Raw genomic sequence first — 18,636 nt, 5'->3', positions numbered from 1 at the left:
GAAACCTGGACTTGCTATACTTGGTGCTGGGTGCTAGATAAATGATGAACATCTACTTGGATTGGCCTTTTGTGAGAATTTCCATCTATTAGGATTAAAATGCTTTTCACATAGAAAATAACCTGGGCTCACATTCTTCTGGAAAAGATTGCTACAAATCCTTAAAACTGGGAGGTGGTTATAATACTTGCTGTCCCTGCTGTAGTATGGAAGTTTGCTTTTGACTAACAATGACTTCAGGTAATTAACTAACTCTTAACTTTAAGGTAGGGAAGTATGGGTGAAGCAACCCTAGACCTCTCCAGCAAGGCCACTGGGCATGGCCACAGCCGTTCAAAGCCGTGCCTCTCTTGAATTAGAGCCAAACAACAGTAGCACGGATGGGCTCATATTAGGGTTTGCACAATTTAGGTAGAAAACTTACAAAGAGAATTTTTTTTCTTTATGGACTTTTTATATGGAGTTTAGTTTCTTTCAAAAGTTTGTAACAGTTCACTAGTTAGTAAAATGGCCAAAATGGCCAGTTATTTACCACAAATTCAAATGTCCAATAAACACTAGCAGAAATACATCATTTCATTAGTATCAGAGGTACAGATGAGGGCAATATAGACCTTCAACTTTGGTTCTGCTAAATATTATGTTGAGGATGTCTTTTCTCCATTTCTTAATCTAGTTAAAAAAGGATTTATCATGTGTGTAAGTATAAATGCCAGTGTGTCGGGAGTATGCCCATCTGTGTGTGGATGGGCCAGCAGGGTACCGACCGGATCCTTGGAGCTTCAGTTCGAAATGAGGGTATGGTGACCATTTAAGATGGAAACAATGTCGAAGAACTTTCTGTTAAACACTTCAGAGTTTTGGCAAAATTGGTTTTGGCTATAGCTGAAATTTTTAACATCAAAATTGAAATAGGGAAACATACCAGATTCCTAAATTATTAAAAAACACACTAATATGAGCGTACTGAAAACACTAAAGTATTTTAAAGGTGCTGGCAAAGAGGTCATAATTGATACTACATTCTCTTGTTATTGGCAGGTGCCTTGCATTATATTTCTATTGTGGTAACAATAAAACCTAAAGGCATGCCATCTCATCCTAAAATGTCAGAACTGGGAACCATCAAAGGGAACAACTGAACAGAGGAACCCTCCAGAGGATGACAGCTCATTTCTCTATCAGGTAATGAATGTTAGAAAAATTGTTGACTGGAACTCATTTTTCCCACCTCACTTGGCGGGTGTTTACCTCTAGATCAGGTCTCCTTAAGACACGAAAGCAATGAGATTATCAATACTTTTAAAATAGCATGGTTCTGCTGGGCAGTGGTGGCATATGCCTCCAGCATTTGGGAGGCAGAGGCAGGTGAATTTCTGAGTTGGAGGCCAGCCTGGTCTACAGAGTGAGTTTCAGGACAGCCAGGGCTACACAGAGAAACCCTGTCTCAAAAATCCCCCCCTCCCCCCAGCATGGTCCTTCTTCCCAGTATTATGTGGCATCAAGTACAGGGCTGCTGATCTGGACCAAAGACAGCAGCAGTGTTCCCACTGCCTCAGGGAAGCTGCCTGACAACTACAACTTTCTCACCTCAAATCCCCCTCCTTGAGGGGCCACAGGGGCCAATGAGCCTGGTAGGAAATCACTCTTTTGTGACGTAAAGCCAAACAGAAGGGCTGAGTAGTTTCAAATCGGGGTTTGTATTTCTGGCAAGGTGTCTAATGGCCTGGTGGAACTCAGTGCCTGTACTGTGGGCAACAGCACTCTGACCCACATCAGCAGTGCATGCAAGACTTTGCACTTTGAAGCCACCCTGTTTAATATCTGAAATGAAAGAGCAGTGATCTTTAAAGTTGCTTTATTTAAACAAAAACGGATGCCAACTTTTCTATCTATATACAAACATGTTTCAGAACCAGAGCGGCAGACACACACAACCTCACACAGGAACTGTAATGCTTGACATGTTAGGACAAAGTTTTGTTTTCTGCTCATAAAGACATTCACAGATTCAAAAGTTATTCTGAAGGCTGAACAACACCATACCTTCATCTTCCGGGTGGCTATGTAAATTCTAAAGAATGAGGGATGGAACTTTGAAGGGTCGATACATCTTCTTTAGTTTAATTCAACCGTGTGTGACATATGATGGGGGCTCATGAAATGTTTTCGGCTAGAGATAAAATTTTGAATAAAATATAATCTACTGAGAGGACACTTAAGAGACAGAGGCTTAATTTTTTTTTTTTTTGTTACTCTACTTGCCTATATCATAAATATAAGAAGATCCTTTTGTTTCTGGTCCCCCAAAGTAAGAAAAACTAGATTAAAAAATAAGTTTAAAATAATTTTATAAGTACTATCAACAAAATGTAGTGACTAGAAATCCTCCAAGGTCAAGGTAAGACTATGGAAGGAAGTATCACATTCCTGTCCTTCTCCCTCCAACCCATTAGAAATGGAGTCCTTTCACACACTTACCTACATGATTAACCTATGTCTAAAACTCTGTTAGAGAAGTCAGTCACTTTCGCCTTTCCCAAGCTTAGGGCTTCCAGGAGCCCTCTGAGTTGCTCAACAAGGACTGTAGTTATGAAAATTCCCCAAAGATTCACTACATATTCTGCTCACTAACCCCAACTCCATACAAGTACGAGTTATTTTAGATAATACTTGAAAACAGCAGCTGTTGCAGCAGAGTGTAAGTATTCTGTTGACACTGATCTGTGGCAGCTCTTGGTCTAGTCATTGGGGATGGGGTGGGGAGCTGTGCGGCAGCAAGAGAAGAGGGGATCCCACAGCCTCTCCTGCCACAGCACGGGAGATTCAAGTTTGAGCCGGAGGGTTACCAGCCTGCATCACAGATCAGACCTCAGAATGCTTGGCATCACACAGCCACCGAGCACCAAGCATGACTAAATGCCACGATACAATGACCCACAGGGGCTGTCTACTCCCGTTTGCTCATGGGAATCAGGTCCCACCAGTTACTGTGCTTTCATTTTCTAAAAATGAGATGAAACCATTGTAAAAATGTTCTTTCAAAATAAATTATTTCTAGAATATAAAAAGCTTTATATTTCCCCAGCTCATGTATCATTATAAAATAGGAAATCAGAAAATTAGCTGTTGCAATTTGCATGTGGTAAAAAATATTTATATGTGTACACATATATACACATATATAAAAATGCAACTTTTAAATTAAAATTATCAATTAACAAAATGATCAGGTACTGAACTGCACCCAAGAAGTATGTATGATAAAAACAAGCTTCAAAGGAGTATCCCAAGTGAGAGGAGAAACTAAGACTTGCCATGTGAAGGGGCAAAGTCAGCACTCCGATTACCCAGAGACCAGAAGTCGCTAGTACCATTTTCAGATCTAACCGCCCCTCCCCGTTCCCCTCACAGCGTCTATCCCTAAGTCCGCAAGGATGCACACTCTCAAGGTTACTGGCTGGTGACCAGGTCACCTGTGCTTGCCACAGGTGCCCTTTGCCTGAGTTGCTCTTGCCCAGGAAGCCTTCCCCATGTAGGAGATAAACTTTCTCCTAAGGTGCAAAGGTGCCTTGTAGATCGGTGAGTCTTAACACCTCTCGGTGGAGGGGAAGTTGTCCCAGGAAATGTAAGCGAGAGAGAGGAGCATCTGAGGCTAGACTAGGAGCAGCCTGTTCCTATCACTGAAAACAGGGGTAGTGTTCCTAAAGTCTCCACACACAATTGGGGTTCTCTTTCCATATTGTTGACTGCTGCAGTTGCTAGTGTTCATGAGGGATGTTCACGGAGAGTAGGTCCTTCCCCAGGAGGGCCTGCTCAGGAACAGGCAAAAGGAGAACAGATCTGGCCTGGGGAGGAGTCCTATGATCCTATGCTCGAGTGTGCTGGCGTCCCCCGAGGCTTCCCATTGTGTCCCCAAGTGAAAAGCCAGCCAGCCACAGCAGACCCTTCATAACCTGCTTTCAAGTCCACCTCGAATGGCACCATTGAGGCTGTTTTTAATGAATCTGCTCCTTCACATTTTAAAATGGCCATTTATGTTTGGTGGAGTATTAGATGCAAAGAACAGACTTAATTTTATATATTTATCCTTCTTTACCTAGAACAAAAACAAAAAAAACCAATTATGTATTCCCTACCCAAATATTATTAATCAAGATATTTTAAAAGCAAGCAAAAGCTAAATTCTGAAAATTCGTCTTTTCTTCTCCTAAAAACTGTTGCTGATACATGCCCAATGAAAGCAAAGCTCCTGGCTCTGCAGAGCACAGCTAGTACTCACAGTGGGAGGGGTCAAGCACAGCGCTCTCTAACCAGATTTAAGACGACCCATCAAGTAGAAAAATTTAATTTCTACTATGTAGCAAATATTCTGGAAGAGTTGAAGCAAAATCAAAGTGGATGTGTGCACCAAGACAGGCTTAACCCTCAGCAGCATTTATCTAAAAAGTGTGTCAATCATAAACCTGCCCCTCTAAATGGATTATGAAAGATGTGTCTACTCAGAAAAATAAGAACTACTCAAGAAAGGCCTCAGATCCCACTGAAAACCTGGGGAGAACATCACATCCTTTCAATCAAAACCAGTAGAATTTCAGGGCCTCTCACCTTTCCCTGGTCGAGCCACAGAGCTCAGGTAAGGAAGGACAGGGCTCTCACCCTTCCTATGGTGACTCTTAAGGAATAAGCAACTCCCTCTCTTCTACTGCATCAAAGGTCTAGGGTGCGACCCTAAGCCATGAAAACTAGAAGAAAATCAAATTTCAAAATTCAAAGTTTCACTCATTTGCCCTTTGAAGAAAGGACATCCCAGTCTCTGGTGGCCTCTATCAAATGCCTTTGGCCATGGCTCATCCACTCTTCCTGGTCTTCGTAGAGTCGCCCACAGAACCAGCACTTAAAGACACACTGGGCAGGGTCGTCCGGCAACGAGCCCACCACCTGGTAGTTGTTCTTATGCACCTTCTTCAGTTTCATTTTCAACATCATCTGCCTCTTCATGTGGTTGGCTTCTGCCACATTCTGGTAGGTCAGCCGCATGTGGTACCGCCGGACACCCAGCTGACACCTAGTCCTCTCAGACAGGACAACCTTGAGGACGTTGCCTTTGTACTTGTTGATTACCTTCATCACATTGGTCACTTCGGGAGAGTCAACATCAGGATGGTTTAACACGATGACAGGCTGGTTCCGACGGGGACATTTAATCAACTGATCTGGTTTGGCAGCTATGAGTCGAAGCTGCCTTGCCACCTGAAAAAAGGAGGGGTCTTTGAAATAGCGGCTGGGATTAGCCTGCATCTTGTTTTTCTTCTTGGCTGAGCTCACTTGCTTGGTTTTATTCTTGCTTATAGTGAGGTTTCTAGAAATTGGCCTTCCCTGCCTGATGGAGTCACTGCTTCCTGGTGCTGCGCTGTACACAGGGACGATTTTCTTAGGAGTGGCACTGCAGATAGGGTCCTCTTTTCTTGATTTGGGCCGAAGAGATGTCTCCAGACTTGAGGACATGTCTACTGGTCCACTTCTGCATGTCAGAGGCTGGGAGCTTGAGCCTGTCTGTTTCATAGGGCAGAATGGAAGTGTTCCTGCTAACTGGGCTTCACTGCAAGGTATGCTGACAGGTGTGTCACAGGTGGCCTCTATGATGTGAGTATCTTCAGAAGAGTTAAGGACCCTCAATACAGCCCCTTTGGGGATCAGCACTGGAGTAGCAACAGGAGTCTTTCTGGTCACTCTGCTTTCCATTTTCCCTTCATTAGCACTGACAAACTGGGAACAGACTTGCTGTGGAGCAAGCTGTCTGCTGCCAGTAATACTGTCCTCATTTGGAGGTTTTTGGAGAGGACCCACAGAAGGGCCAGGGGTAGGGCCAGGACTAGGACCAGGGCTAGTAAGAGACACACTCATTTCTTGAATAGCCTTGGGAGTTGCTTTTGAAGTCAGCTTAGGTGCCTGACCTATGGAACGTCTCTGAGCACTACTGGCCGACAAAGAGGAAGGCTTGCCACAAGATTCAATTAACTGCGCTATCTTTCTGCGCAGCATTTCAATGGACTTTATTTTGGTTGTTGAACTATTCCATTTAATGCCCTCTGGCACATTTTCAGATCCAGAGCTCAGCGAAAATACTGATGAGATGATTGGGCCTTCAAACGTGTTTCCTGCTATTTCAGAAGTCTTGGGCTGCACAGGCTGATCCCCAGGCTGTTTGGACCTCAGTTTGTCTTCCCCAGTAATGTTTATGTGTAAATACTCTTTTTTCTGCCCAGAGGAAACCTGGCCTGTATTTCCCACTGCCTTGCTTTCCGTCTGCTTGTCTCCCAGTTTCCTATCAGAGGAAACCACTGTTTCAGGACGACTAATCCTATTTCTAGCTTCTAAGTCATTTTCACCTATAGGCAATAAGTCTTTCTCTCCAGAGAAGGAAACCTTTGAAGGCAACGAGGCAAGTGGAAGGAGCTGCTGGGAGTCACTGCGGGAACCTCTTCCGTCTTCAGCAAAAGCAACAGCTGCTTTACTCAAGAAACGGCTCACTGTGCTTCCAGGACCATAGGAAACACTACTTTGCAAAGAGGCTGGAGAATGACTTTTTATGGCAACAGAAGGAAGGGCTCTAGGTGGACACAGACTGTGAGACTTTTGCAAATCTTTAATTGTATCGGAACCGAGGAAAGATTCTTGATGACTGTGTACACCAGAATTGGGCATGAAAAAATTGCAAGACTTCACCCATTTCACATTTTTAAGCTGTTTCTGAACCAAAGAGTGCAGACGGTCAAGGCCCACAAAGTCTCCAGCATTCCCTTCCACTGCTAGTGACCTCGATGCTTCTGTAGAAAGCGTTTTCTTCTGTCCTCCTGAGCCCTTGTCGGTACTCATGCACTCGGAAGTGCCTCCATCTCCTCTGCTTGTTTCGAGGCGGGTGTTTTCTTCCAACGGAAACAGTTTAAGCACGAGCTGCTGTGAGCCATTGACAACCTTCACATCCATCAACTGGGCTAGGCAGTTGGTGGGGACCACCAGTTCTGAGGGTGCCATAACAGTCAGTGGCACACCTGGCTGCACAGGTTCCTTTGAGGGGGACAGCACTTCCACCTCAACATTCTTGTTCCCCAACAGGCTCACGTCCCTTGGCTCAGCCAGGGTCACTTTGTTGGGAATACACACTACGTCTTTTTGGTACTTCTTTAGCTCAGGTAATAACATCATGCCGTGTGTCTTGTCTTTGTTTGCATGGAGAGAGAACCGAGATAGCTGGTCTGACAACTTGTTTTGGAAGGCAGCCCTGGGACTGGGAGCCTTCGAGAGTTCCATGCTCTGCTTTGAAATGTTGGTCCTCTTGGGCTCCAGCTTGGCTACAGTTTTAAATGGCCGCTTGGCACCAGCCCGCTCGTGGACCCTCCTCCTGTGCTTGACAATGTAGTCATTGCGAATAGCACCATAGTCACAGTACTCACACCGGTAAGGGAAGATGCCGGTGTGCTTCACCAGATGCCTTTGAAACTCCCCTTTCGTGTATGAGATGTAGCTGCAGTGAGAGCAGATGAACTTGATCTCCTCGTGTTGCAGAGTGTGCTTTCTGTACTGCAGCGGGTCCTTTGTAGAAAACCGACATTTATCACAGTAGTATTTGCCTGGCTTGAAGTTCCTAACCTTAAACTTATTTACAGGACTTGAGATGGTTTCCGTTTCATTTCTGACATGAGCAGCACCAGCATTGTTGTTCACAAAATGCAGCTGAGTAGGCACTGCTCGAAGGTTGCACTTAAAGCAGACATAAGAATCTTGGCTCTGCCCGGGGCCTTTCCTCAAGTCTTGAGTGGGGATCTTGTGAACACTTTTGCACTGTAGACAAGTAGCAATGGTCATCGTGGTAGCCTCTGCCTCTGAACCTTGGTACAACAGGGTTTGCGCTTCCTGTCTCTCTGGCCGAGTTGCTCGATTAGGTTGTTTGGGGGACATGGTCAAGGAACTGGGTCCCCCATTCACTTGTGTGGTATACAGTTGTTCTCCAATATCCTTCATCTCCCTTATCTGCATATGCACATAGCCAACTGAAATTCAGAAAGATGTCATTCAGTGAAACCTTCTGCAGGCATCCTTCCACACCCGTGACTGGTGGAGCAGCAGGCACTTCTTGGTGAATATTTAAAAATCAATAATGTTTTGTGTCCTTTCACAGGAATATGTGAGCCACAATATGAATGCTTTCAAATCTGTTTCCAGGCAACACTACAGGGGGAAAAACATTAGGCGTGATTAGTACAGAAGCTTGAGGGTTAGCTAAACTACCACCACTTCCACTGTGTTGTGTTGTAATGGCTCTGTGGACACACTGATACCAAACTACTTCGCTGCAGCAATACAAACACAACCATGTTGGCAAACCTAAACTAAAAAACATTCTCTAGCTCAGGTGCTTAGGAATCTCCTCTCTAGACCAACCATGAGCCTGAGCTACCTGGAGGAAGGACATTAACAGTAGCTCAGTATCACCTCTGACAAGGGAATGCTTTGTTTAACTGAGATGAGTACATTCTAGCAACTTCGTAGGTAGCTTCATATAAGCCTTGCAAAACATCATCATGTCATGCCATCTCAGTTTTCATGTGTGAATTACCAAGTGGTGGAGCCAGGGCTTAAAGTTGGCCATTCGCATGTGCACCTGCATTAAGCCAACTCTCACTCACAACACCCACTTTGCTTCCACGAGTGATGCTAACACCACTGACTCAAATACAGTGATTTAGGCCCCATCTTCAGGGGCCTCCACCAAGTGCTAGGTGCTCTGTCTGTGAGCTGGAGGGCAGTGATTATGAGATGGCTCAATGAGTGGATAAACTTGGTGCCAACACTGTTAGCCAGGTAGTAGAGAACCCATGCCTGAAAGCTGTTCCTTGACTGCCACACATGTTCTGTGACATGAGTACACATGCAATGAATTTAAAAATGCTGAAAAATGGGCAAATCACTGTGTTCCCCTTATGAAGTCTACATTTGGGAGAGTGTTTCTCATTTATTTGGTTGTTAAATGGCAGTTTAAAAACAAAAACCAAAAAACCAAAACTGGTAAAGAAATATCAAAAAAATAAAGTGGATAGAAGAGCTCCTGTAAGGAGGATGTGGGCCGGGTGGACAAAGGACATCCAGACCTCTGGTAGGCGGGGACTGAGTTCTATGGGGGTTCAGAAAAAAGGATGTGTCAAGCAGAGAGAAGGCAAGATCTGTAGGAAGTGGGCCTTGAAGAATCAGTTAAGGTGGGGGCTGTGGAATGGTCAGAATGGGACACAGGACAGTAGCTCCTCCTGTATGTGTGACAAAGAACTGAGAGAGAGACTGGATCAACGGAATGATATGCTCTGATTTATATCCCAACAACAGCACCCTTCTGATCTGGGAGGACTAGAGTGTATCGGTGGGCTATGATGCCTTGGATTAGAACAGGTGAAGGAAACATGTAGAACAAGTAAGCTCTTCCATTCTCATGCACATGTTATACAGTGGTTGAGAGTATATAATGTATTGACGCTTTTCAGAAGATACAAACTAGGAGCCCAACAACACTTCTTGCTTGGAGTCTACTGAAGCTGGTCTTTCATGATCTTAAACAAACATACAAACAAACAAACTGGCCTTATTTGAACAATTTTCTCTATGTTTTCATCCAGCAATGAGGGCCAAGGACACCATGCAGCCACAGAGCTGCAAGGATGACTGTCTCCACAGGGCAGGAAGCACACAGACACTCAAAGGTTTGGTGATGGGCAGGAAAGTGAAGGAGAACCAACAGCTCCTTCTGGCATAGGACGGTTAAGCCAAGAGCTCCACAAAGCCAGTCTGAAAGGTCAGCTCAGGGCAGGCACAGGCTTCTGGGCTGTACATTCAGACATGGTAGAAAACCCTTTAAAGGCAGCTTTGAAAGACACTGGAGACTACATTTAAGGACGAGCTGTGAGCTCACCTGCAGTCTTCTCTTTCCTGCCCAGCTCTGGTGAATGATGGTTCCCTTCACCCAAAGCAACTACCAGCATGTGGCCAAGTCCTGATGCCAGATGCAGCACCAAGGAGACAAAGGCCTTGGGGGAGGGGGGCGGCAAATACTGTCTGACCCCTCCAAGTTCAAGCAGATATGTATGCCAGAGGACCATAACTTATACAGGACACACGAATGCTCCTAACTGGCAGCAGAGACCAGCCTTTCTACTCCACTGTATCTTGGCGTAGATGGAAAGAGGCCTTTCAGAGGCATCAGTAGAGGAAACAAACATACAGTTTACTTTCCAGATCTCTAAACTGGCACATGTGAAAGGAGACAGGGTGACTTCCTAGAACTCCTGCCATACACAAAGTGACCTCAAGCAGTGACCTACACGCACGTGTTTGCTCATCTATAGGATAAATGCTGGGATTAGGTTTCTAAGCCTGAGGCTGTTGGTCTCTGAAATAAGACTTTATAATTTAAGAACACGAATATCTTCAACATGCTCTCAGCAGCAATTTCATGCAGATGCCATTCAGTGCAATTCAGGGCCTGGACAAGCCCAGAGCCACAGAATACAGAGGCTCAAGTCGGCATAGAGCTCATGCCCAGTGGTCCTGAATCGTGGAGGACTCTAAGAGCCATGCAAACACAGACATTCTAGAGATGTATTCCCTCTTAGGACAGAAGGGGCTGTTAACACAGCATTAGTTAAGGCACCAGGTAACCCTGACATAAAGCCTGCAGGCAGCTGAAATCCAGCTTCCAGATCCATTCAAGTCCTTTAAACACTGGCTACTCTAAGCCCCCCCAATCCTTCCCTCTTTAGGAAATTTAGTTATGTTTTCACTGTCAACAATTCACCCTGAAATAAAAATGAAGATGGTTCCCTGTAAGTCCCTTTCCACTTTGACTCTAAGGTAAACAAAGGACTCAGTCTTGGGCCCAGCTAGGAACCTGCACAGCCCTTCTCTTGCCAGGCAGTTCTTGGTTCTCAGTTCTGTCCCGAAGATCTGCACCCAATCACTATGGCAACGGCTACTCCCATCTACCAGCCCATGACTTTATAACATGGGTAGCAGTGGTGCTGGTGGTGCACTAATTTAAGCACTTGCCCTGCACAGTTTGCTTTTTGATGGTTTCAATGCATCAGTTCATTACATGAACCTTAACTATAAGTAGTTACCAAAGAACTCCACCTGCAAAGCTTCCTTCAGGTTTTCCTATCTCCACACCTTCAAAGATTCAAGAAGGAAAACACTTGTACATGGTTGTTCTTGCCAGGTCCCTTCACATCGTGGAGGCTCTCAATCCTTTTAAATGTTTAAATAGAGTTAGCCAGCAGGGTCATGACTATCAGTAAGAAGCAGAGAATATCCTGAAGCAGTGTTGCTAGTTAATCAGGCCAGCTCTGAGTGTTTGACAAATAAGATGGTCCTATGATACCATCTCTGCAAAAACATCTAAGCAGTTACATATGCTCCCTAACTTCCGAGGGAGTTACAACCCACTGAAACCTGAGACTGTCCTAAGTGAATACAAATTCAACACACTCGCCTACAGCATGTCACAACATAGCATAGCCCATTTTCAACTAAGAATGCTTAGTTGAATGCTAGATAGTTTACATACAGTAACTAAGTCATTTCATTTTTGAAGACAGTTCGTGGTGCAGCACTGATGGCTTACACTTGTGACAGCATGGGTGACCTCGAGCTCCAGGTCACAGCTGCTACCCAACATCACAAGAATGCTGTGCCGCATATGGCCAGCTTGATAAAATGTCAAGAAACAAACCCAGAAGTATGATTCCTGATGATTGCACCCCACAAGCACAGTCATGAAGTCAGAGTCTTGGGGGAACAATCATAAGTTGGAGACAATTTGTATTTTAAACTAAGAATCTTTGAGAACAGGTGTGAATGTGAGATCTGAGACCGATCAGCACCTATCCTCGCAGAGAAGCCAGACATCTAGGCTATATACCATTTTATCCTCAGTACAATATTGCTGCTTCCTCTCTCATGGTGGAAAACAGGAGGTGTGTGTGTGTGGGGGGGGTTCTTTAAAGTCCTAGCTGATCTTTGCAACTTGTGTGGCTGGGTGCCACACAGCACACAGGTCCAGTGTTAATACCCCAAGGGGAAGGTAAGCAGCAGCAGCAGCATGGGAGATGGGCAGTGAGTGAGATGGACATGGGGACACCTTTCAGGTACGGCCCACCTGAATGAGAGCATCGTCCCTTGCACACAAGTCCTTTGTTTGGTTCACACCCAGTTGCCTATAAAGCTGAATCCTTTTGGCAAGTTACTATCAATGGACAGAGGGCCAAGGATGACCTAAGACACTGCCGACAGAGGGCTATACATGGATGCACTTCACACCAAAGGCAACCAAGGTATCAGTGGCAAAGTTCACTGACATCCACCGTCACAGCTCCTAGGGCAAGATACCATTTTTTTTTCTTTCAGATAACTCAGAAGGGCTCAGTACTGTTAATGGCCCAGAAGGAGATCCATTTAACATTGTCTGTTTTCTATAATCAATGACTTAGCAGCATATAAAGAGCTCTTTAACAACAGAATTAACTATACCAAAAGCCAAAGCCAACTGTCATGTACCACCACATAGGAGTAGTTCTGTGTGCCACACCCTCACTCTCGGCACTGAGGTAGGGACAGGAGTGCACTTGCATGCACTATGTGTGAGGTTTTTTTGTTTAGTTTTGTGTTGTGCTTTTAATGTTTTAATTTTGGGCTCACTTGTATTGATTTCTTACATACTTATTGCAAGAACACGGGGGGGGGGGGGGGGGAGGGGGGGAATTTAACTTGAAGATCCAGTTTACCAATACTAAAAGCTAGTCAGGGACATGAAAGTTTGTATTCATTAAGAAGGAAGTGCATGGCTTCCAAAGGCTTATAAGTGTTCAACAGGTCAGAAAGGGCCAAGCATGGAAGACCAGCTCTTACATCATCATTCTAGAAACAATGCAGGATTTTAAACGGCAGAGCCAACACTTGCTGTGTGTGACCTGGGGCACACTGCTTGCTCCCTGGCCTACAGCACAGGGTTGTCGGTAAGGGTAACCACCATAGGACCAGCGAAAGGTATCAGGAAAGCCATTGGTTCACCAGGTCTCATGAAGAAAATATGTCAAGCATAGTTTTTCTCAGCTGCCTGGTCATGGCTCTTTCCAGAATATAGCTGAGTCTCCCTTTACATTTAAACACTGTTTGGTTGTACAGTCAAGAGGGACTCAGGGAGAAACCATTTGCCAGCTTCAGCGGTAACAGGGCAGTAGCTGCTTACCTTGGGAGAAAGACATCGCTGGACGCACCCCACCCTAGGCTTTAGGTGTCAGCTACTTAACCAGCTACTTCCCCACCCTCTGTGATGGAAGCACAGTCACACCATGCAACAGGCCCGTAGTCAATGTCCCCTCTACCTGCCAACGAGGAAAGAATGTGGCCAGACATGGCATCACACCCGCGGCTGAACACGACAGATGACCGGCTCTATCTTTAGTGACGGGGAAGCAAAATCCAAGAGCTTTTTGTAGTCATTCTGGTCCAGGTCTCCTCCCTTTGCTGTGGCTCTGCCCACATCCATTACACCAGGGCAGGGATTCTGCTTCTGAACCCAAGAAAAACAAAAGAATCTGCTGGAAGCTTAACTCTTCAACCCTTATTGGCTGGGTCCTTTGGTAAATGATTTCTCTGTCCTCACTGCCAGGCAAGGAGCAGTGTGCCTGCCACTCACACGCTGCATCTACGTATTCCTTCTGTTTATGACTTATTGCGCCTGCCCCCTCAGTGAACCCTTTTTAATACTATTTGAGTCTATAATGGCTAGTGGCCTGTAGCAGAGACTGGACGGGGAAGATGCCAGTATTAGACTTACAAACAGCCTATCATCTTCCGCCTTGGCAAGTGCTTCAGTGACTACCAATCAGAACTGAGTACATGGGAAAGTTGGGATAAACAGGTAGTTCCCGTCATTCTGTGGGCTCTTCATGCTGGACCACCCTGCACTCAGGAATGATTAAGGATGACTGTCACCTTGATGACAAGAAGCATGTCCAAATGCCAGTGACAAAACACACCGCCCCCAGGGTCTCACTGTCTTCTGAAAGCAGGTGTATGGTAGGGGCAACAGAATAGAGGCTGTGGCAATCTATCTGACCGTCTGCTCTCTTAGGGACTACAGTTTAAGTGTTCAGAGCACAGGTCCTTGGGAAACCATAGGACAAGGGTCAAAGGGCAGGTAGGCCTTTGCCTTGCTAGCTATCTAGCCGTGTGATTTTTAGACTTTTAACCTAACTTTGCCTGCGTTTCTGCAGTAGTAAAATAGGGTAATTTACCACTTGGCTGATGTGAGGATGGATGAAAAGAAAATCTAAATGCAAGTAGCTAGGAACAGAGAGCCCATCTTGTCGGGCAATGACAACATTTTGGTGAGACTTCTCTAAGTGTAAGGGTCCAGGGAAGCTCCGCAGAGAGGCAGACACTGAAAGGTCTACACACAGAGCTCCCAGGGGTGACGGAGAAAGGGGCTCTGCAGAGAACATCAGTGAACTCTACACCAGAGAACAAAGAAAGGGATGTGTGTCATGGACCACTTCTCCCAATAGTTTCTGAGAAAGGCAGGAGTAAGACTAAGGCTGAAGTCCTTCAAGTTCAAGGCTTGTAATGTAAATGTGAAAAATAAGACCATTAATGAGCAAATATGCTTATGAGTACTAGAGAGGATACACGAGTGTGTGTGTGCATGTGTGTGCCCATGGGCGTGTGCACACACACAAACACAACCAAGGGGTATTACAAACAGCAGGTACAAATTTCAGATTTAAAACCTTCAAAGGGCTCCAAGGTCTCTGAAGCTATTTAGTATGAACACAATTTTGTATTTCCCTCATCCCCTTTTTGGCCTCAAAGAAAACCCCCCAAATTTGTAGAATAGTTTAATAAAAGAGAAGCAATCTCTCCTTCTACAATGGGAAACATTGGCCTTGATTGCATTAAGGGAAATACGGTCTGGATAAGCCCACAGTGTTTAAAGGAAGTTACTTAGGCGCTTTGAAAATGCTGCTGTCTGGGTTCCGTTTCTCACAGACTGGGGTTTAACTGAGGTGGTGGCAGGGCAGAATCCATACACGAGTCTACAAGGCTTCAAAAATGATTCTTGTATGTGACTCGGGCTGGGAACCACCTGAATTACAGGTTCAGGGGATGGCAAGAAAACCTGTCACTGTAGACTCACACCAGAGGTGGGGGCAGGCCACTGCCTTCAGAGTAGTGAGGTGGCTCACATGTAAGAGTCAAGGCCTCGCCACTGACCTGCGGCACTACCTTGGGAAATACCAAGGTCTTTGAGAGGTATAGATCTCATCAATCCGAATGTCCCTGCTCTCCCGCCACAGTGTCTGGGCATGGCCAAGTACAAGCAGCACTGATGAGAAGTGTGCTAGGCCACGCCTGTATGGGTTGCTGTCCCTAAGGAGTCTAAGTGGAGCCAGAAGTAGATGGGCAGATTCAGTATGGACCCTGCTATCAGGAAGCTGACGAGGCATGCTCAGTCGCTGGCTGACTGCCGACGCTACAGCACCTTTGCCTTAGCCATGGAGGGTGCCTGTAGGAGCAGGCCAATATGGTCCTACACACGCGTTGAAACAAAACTTCAATTACCTGCTTCTTTTAAAACGAAGGGCCTGGAGATGGTGTGTGGCTTTTCTAGGTCACACTGAGGTGGGAAGTAGTGGCAGGCACTGTCCAGTTAAAACTCCGTCCTGTGAGCTCCTGGCCTCTGGAGCACTGCTCTTCCAGGCCCAGAAGTCAAGAGTGTGGCAAGTCTCTGTGTCTCTTCCTTTTCTTTCAGGCCTTATTAGCCACTAAGGACCACAAGTCTTGGGACTTCAGGTCGTGGTGTAGACATCTATGCTCAGAAGCCAGGGCTGCGCCGACAGGCCTGCAACAGAGTCAGACACTTGGGTGTAAGTCTGGGATCTGCAAGATGTGGCCTCTTGGATACATTTATTGTAGAAAAGACAAAACAAATCAACCTTCAAAACACTTCTCAGTGGCAGTCAGTCTAAGCTTAAAAAGGAGGGGCTTCCTAGGAGCCTAAATGAACTGGATGGCTTCCTTGCTGGAGTGGGGCGCATGCCTGTTTCAGAATCCCTCCCTGGTTATCCTGTGCCTCCCACTCCCACCCATGAAGGGACAGTCCGGATTAGATAGACACCAGCCACTTCTCTGCAGGCGGCTGGGTTTGCAGGGGTGCAACAGCACACAGTGGAGATCAAAGGCAGTTTAGGAACAATCAAGGCAGGGAAAATCCTTACCGGAAAGGACCCCACTTACCACAGTCTCAGCAGACTTGGCCATGAAAGGCCCGCCATTGCATTGGCTCAGAGGACACAGGAGTGGGTAAAGAAAATGGCAGCCTTCGCAGTGACAATTATTAACCTGTTCTTTGTTCTGCCTCTTGCACAAACACTGTCTCAGACCCTCTGACTTAAAGGCAGATAGACAAGAAAGAAAAAAATTGCTTTCTTTAAGTGGGCTTAAAATTAATGAGTGACATCTTCGCAGAAGCCAGGAGAGAGGACAAAGCTCTCCTTTACTCTTCAATAGCCACCAGCATAAAAGGGCCGGATATATCAGATGCCCCTGTCAGGACTAACATAACGGATCCAAGAGAAAAACATATTTTAAATAAATGCATGCTTTCGATAAGGATAATGCCTGCAATTAAAAAAGCTGACTATGACGCTGCAAGCAAGTAAATATTTCTAGGCTTCCAGAATCCTTGGCAAGGGCATGCTCTCCTGGATAGTCCTGGTCTGGGCTTAACTTTGTATGTGTGACTTAGAGGGACTGAGACGCCCTCCCAAGCTTGCTGGCTGGTCTTCTGTAGTACGTGTTGCAAGCTACTGGTGCTCAGGGAATTTTCTTCGAAGGTGATTTCAACTCTAAACTTAGGGTGTAATGTTTTAAGACCTCAAACACAACATTGAGTTTGGGTTGGTAGGCTATTTTTCAATAGGACAACGTGCTTGATGGTTCACTTTTTAAAAACTGATAAATATTGTTGGTATCCTATTTTTTAATGGCAGAAGGAATTTAATGGGGGTAGGTCAAATACTCAACAAACATAAGAGGGGTTTGATATTTCCGATTTTTTGGTTTTCCCTTTTCGGGTCATAAACTTTGCATTGGTTCTTTCTCCTCTTCTGAACCCTTTCCCTTGCCTTAATTTGCACCCAATCTCTTAGCTCCAGGCAACAAGATCAAACTGAAAGGCTGCGATGGAGTTGTCCTGCAAAGGGTGACATCAAGACTCATCCCACCCAGAATCAGGTCTTCTGTGGACAGGCCCACCCCGACACCCGCTCCAAAGACAATGCCAGCGTGGTCCTCAAGTTTATTGTTGGCGCGCTCGCAGGGATGCACGCTCTCCCGGGCGAGGCCAGGGCGCCTTCTGGCACTGAGCGAGGTGCGAGTGCAGGAGGCGCACCGTCGCGTCCCCTCAGGGCCGGCCGGTCACAGATGGGGTGTCTTCCAAATGCTGAAAGCCAAAGCCGCGTCAAGCCGGCCTCAGAGGCCGAGAGGCTTTAAAAATGGCCTCCTGACGACACTTCCTGCTCGGGGCCGAGGCATCATTTAAAAAGCCGGCTCAACAGCCCGGCGCGACAAGTCGCGGGGCTGAGCCGGCGCTGCACAAAGGCCGCAGGGTGGGCCGTGGGTCTGCGACCCGATCCGCCCAGCCCGGAGGCGCGCACGCGGAAACCGTGGAGCCACACCCGGCCGCGCCCGCCCAGGTCCCCTACCGCCCCGCAGCACCACTCACCCGGACGCCGCGGCACCGCACGGTCCCAGATCCCGGCGGACGGACAGGCGTCTAGACCGCCGGCTACCGCCCGCAGACCGCCGCCGCGCCCGCTGTAGGTCCCTACCCGGGGGGGCGGAGTCGGGCCGGCGGCGCGCGTGCGCAATGCGGCGCGACTGCAGCGGAGAGGCGGGCGCCTGAGGTTGCCCCTTCACTGCCCCTGGATTGTGGGCTTTGAGTTTGGGGGCATTCGCACCCGCTGGGTGCAGTGTGTGCGTCGCTCCGTCCTGCACGCAATGCAGCTTCTTCTGGAAAGAACTGAGTGCGCTTCTCTTTGGGTTCAATGGAATATTCATGGGCGCCTGACCCTCATTGGGTCCTGCTGAGGGTGGATTTGGTGCTTGGCCTCAAGGAGCTTGAAGTTCTAAGGTCAGTAAGGGACTCAAGTCTTCAGCCATCACAGCTTCTTGGGGCACCCTAGTGAAGAAGATGGGCCTGCAGCTCTAGGTTTGGTACAGCTAGCGGCAGAGCCTTGGACATGGAAGCTTCGACGCAGTAATTTCTAAAGCTAAGGAAGATCATATTTGAAGTCTAAAGCCTCATTTCCTGCACGTTGTGACAGCAGGGAAAAAGAATTGATGGAGAGACAGTCAGAAGATGCTATGAGCTCATTTGGTGCGGGAGTTTGTGTCTACCTCCTAAGTTTCAATGTTTGCAGGTAAATGGCCCTCTTTCACATTAGGTTCAGACCTACAGTCTACTGGATAAGACAGCCCTAAACTAGTCCCACTCTGAGGGAAGAAGGGAATCATATGGCCAATGGGCCC

General features: G+C 46.6%; 1 protein-coding gene across 1 annotated transcript; it reads right to left on the bottom strand.

Annotated features, from left to right (window-relative positions):
* Positions 1-1,841: 1,841 nt before the first annotated feature.
* Znf518b (zinc finger protein 518B) lies at positions 1,842-17,933 on the bottom strand. Its single transcript, XM_052198832.1, has 3 exons — positions 17,831-17,933; positions 15,667-15,946; positions 1,842-8,232 (listed from the first exon to the last, which is right to left on the bottom strand). Exon 3 carries the CDS (start codon positions 8,038-8,040, stop codon positions 4,783-4,785), a length of 3,258 nt encoding a protein of 1,085 aa, XP_052054792.1. The 5' UTR covers positions 8,041-8,232; positions 15,667-15,946; positions 17,831-17,933; the 3' UTR covers positions 1,842-4,782.
* Between the last annotated feature and the right edge of the window lie 703 nt (positions 17,934-18,636).

Source organism: Apodemus sylvaticus, chromosome 11 (assembly GCF_947179515.1).
Source record: "Apodemus sylvaticus chromosome 11, mApoSyl1.1, whole genome shotgun sequence".
Lineage (NCBI taxonomy): Eukaryota > Metazoa > Chordata > Mammalia > Rodentia > Muridae > Apodemus > Apodemus sylvaticus.
Note: the sequence above shows the minus strand (reverse complement) of the source record. Positions and strands in the feature narration are given on the sequence as shown.

Excerpts from the sequence above, each read along its gene's own strand:
- Znf518b (XM_052198832.1), bottom strand. The coding sequence starts at position 8,040 with ATGCAGATAAGGGAGATGAAGGATATTGGAGAACAACTGTATACCACA.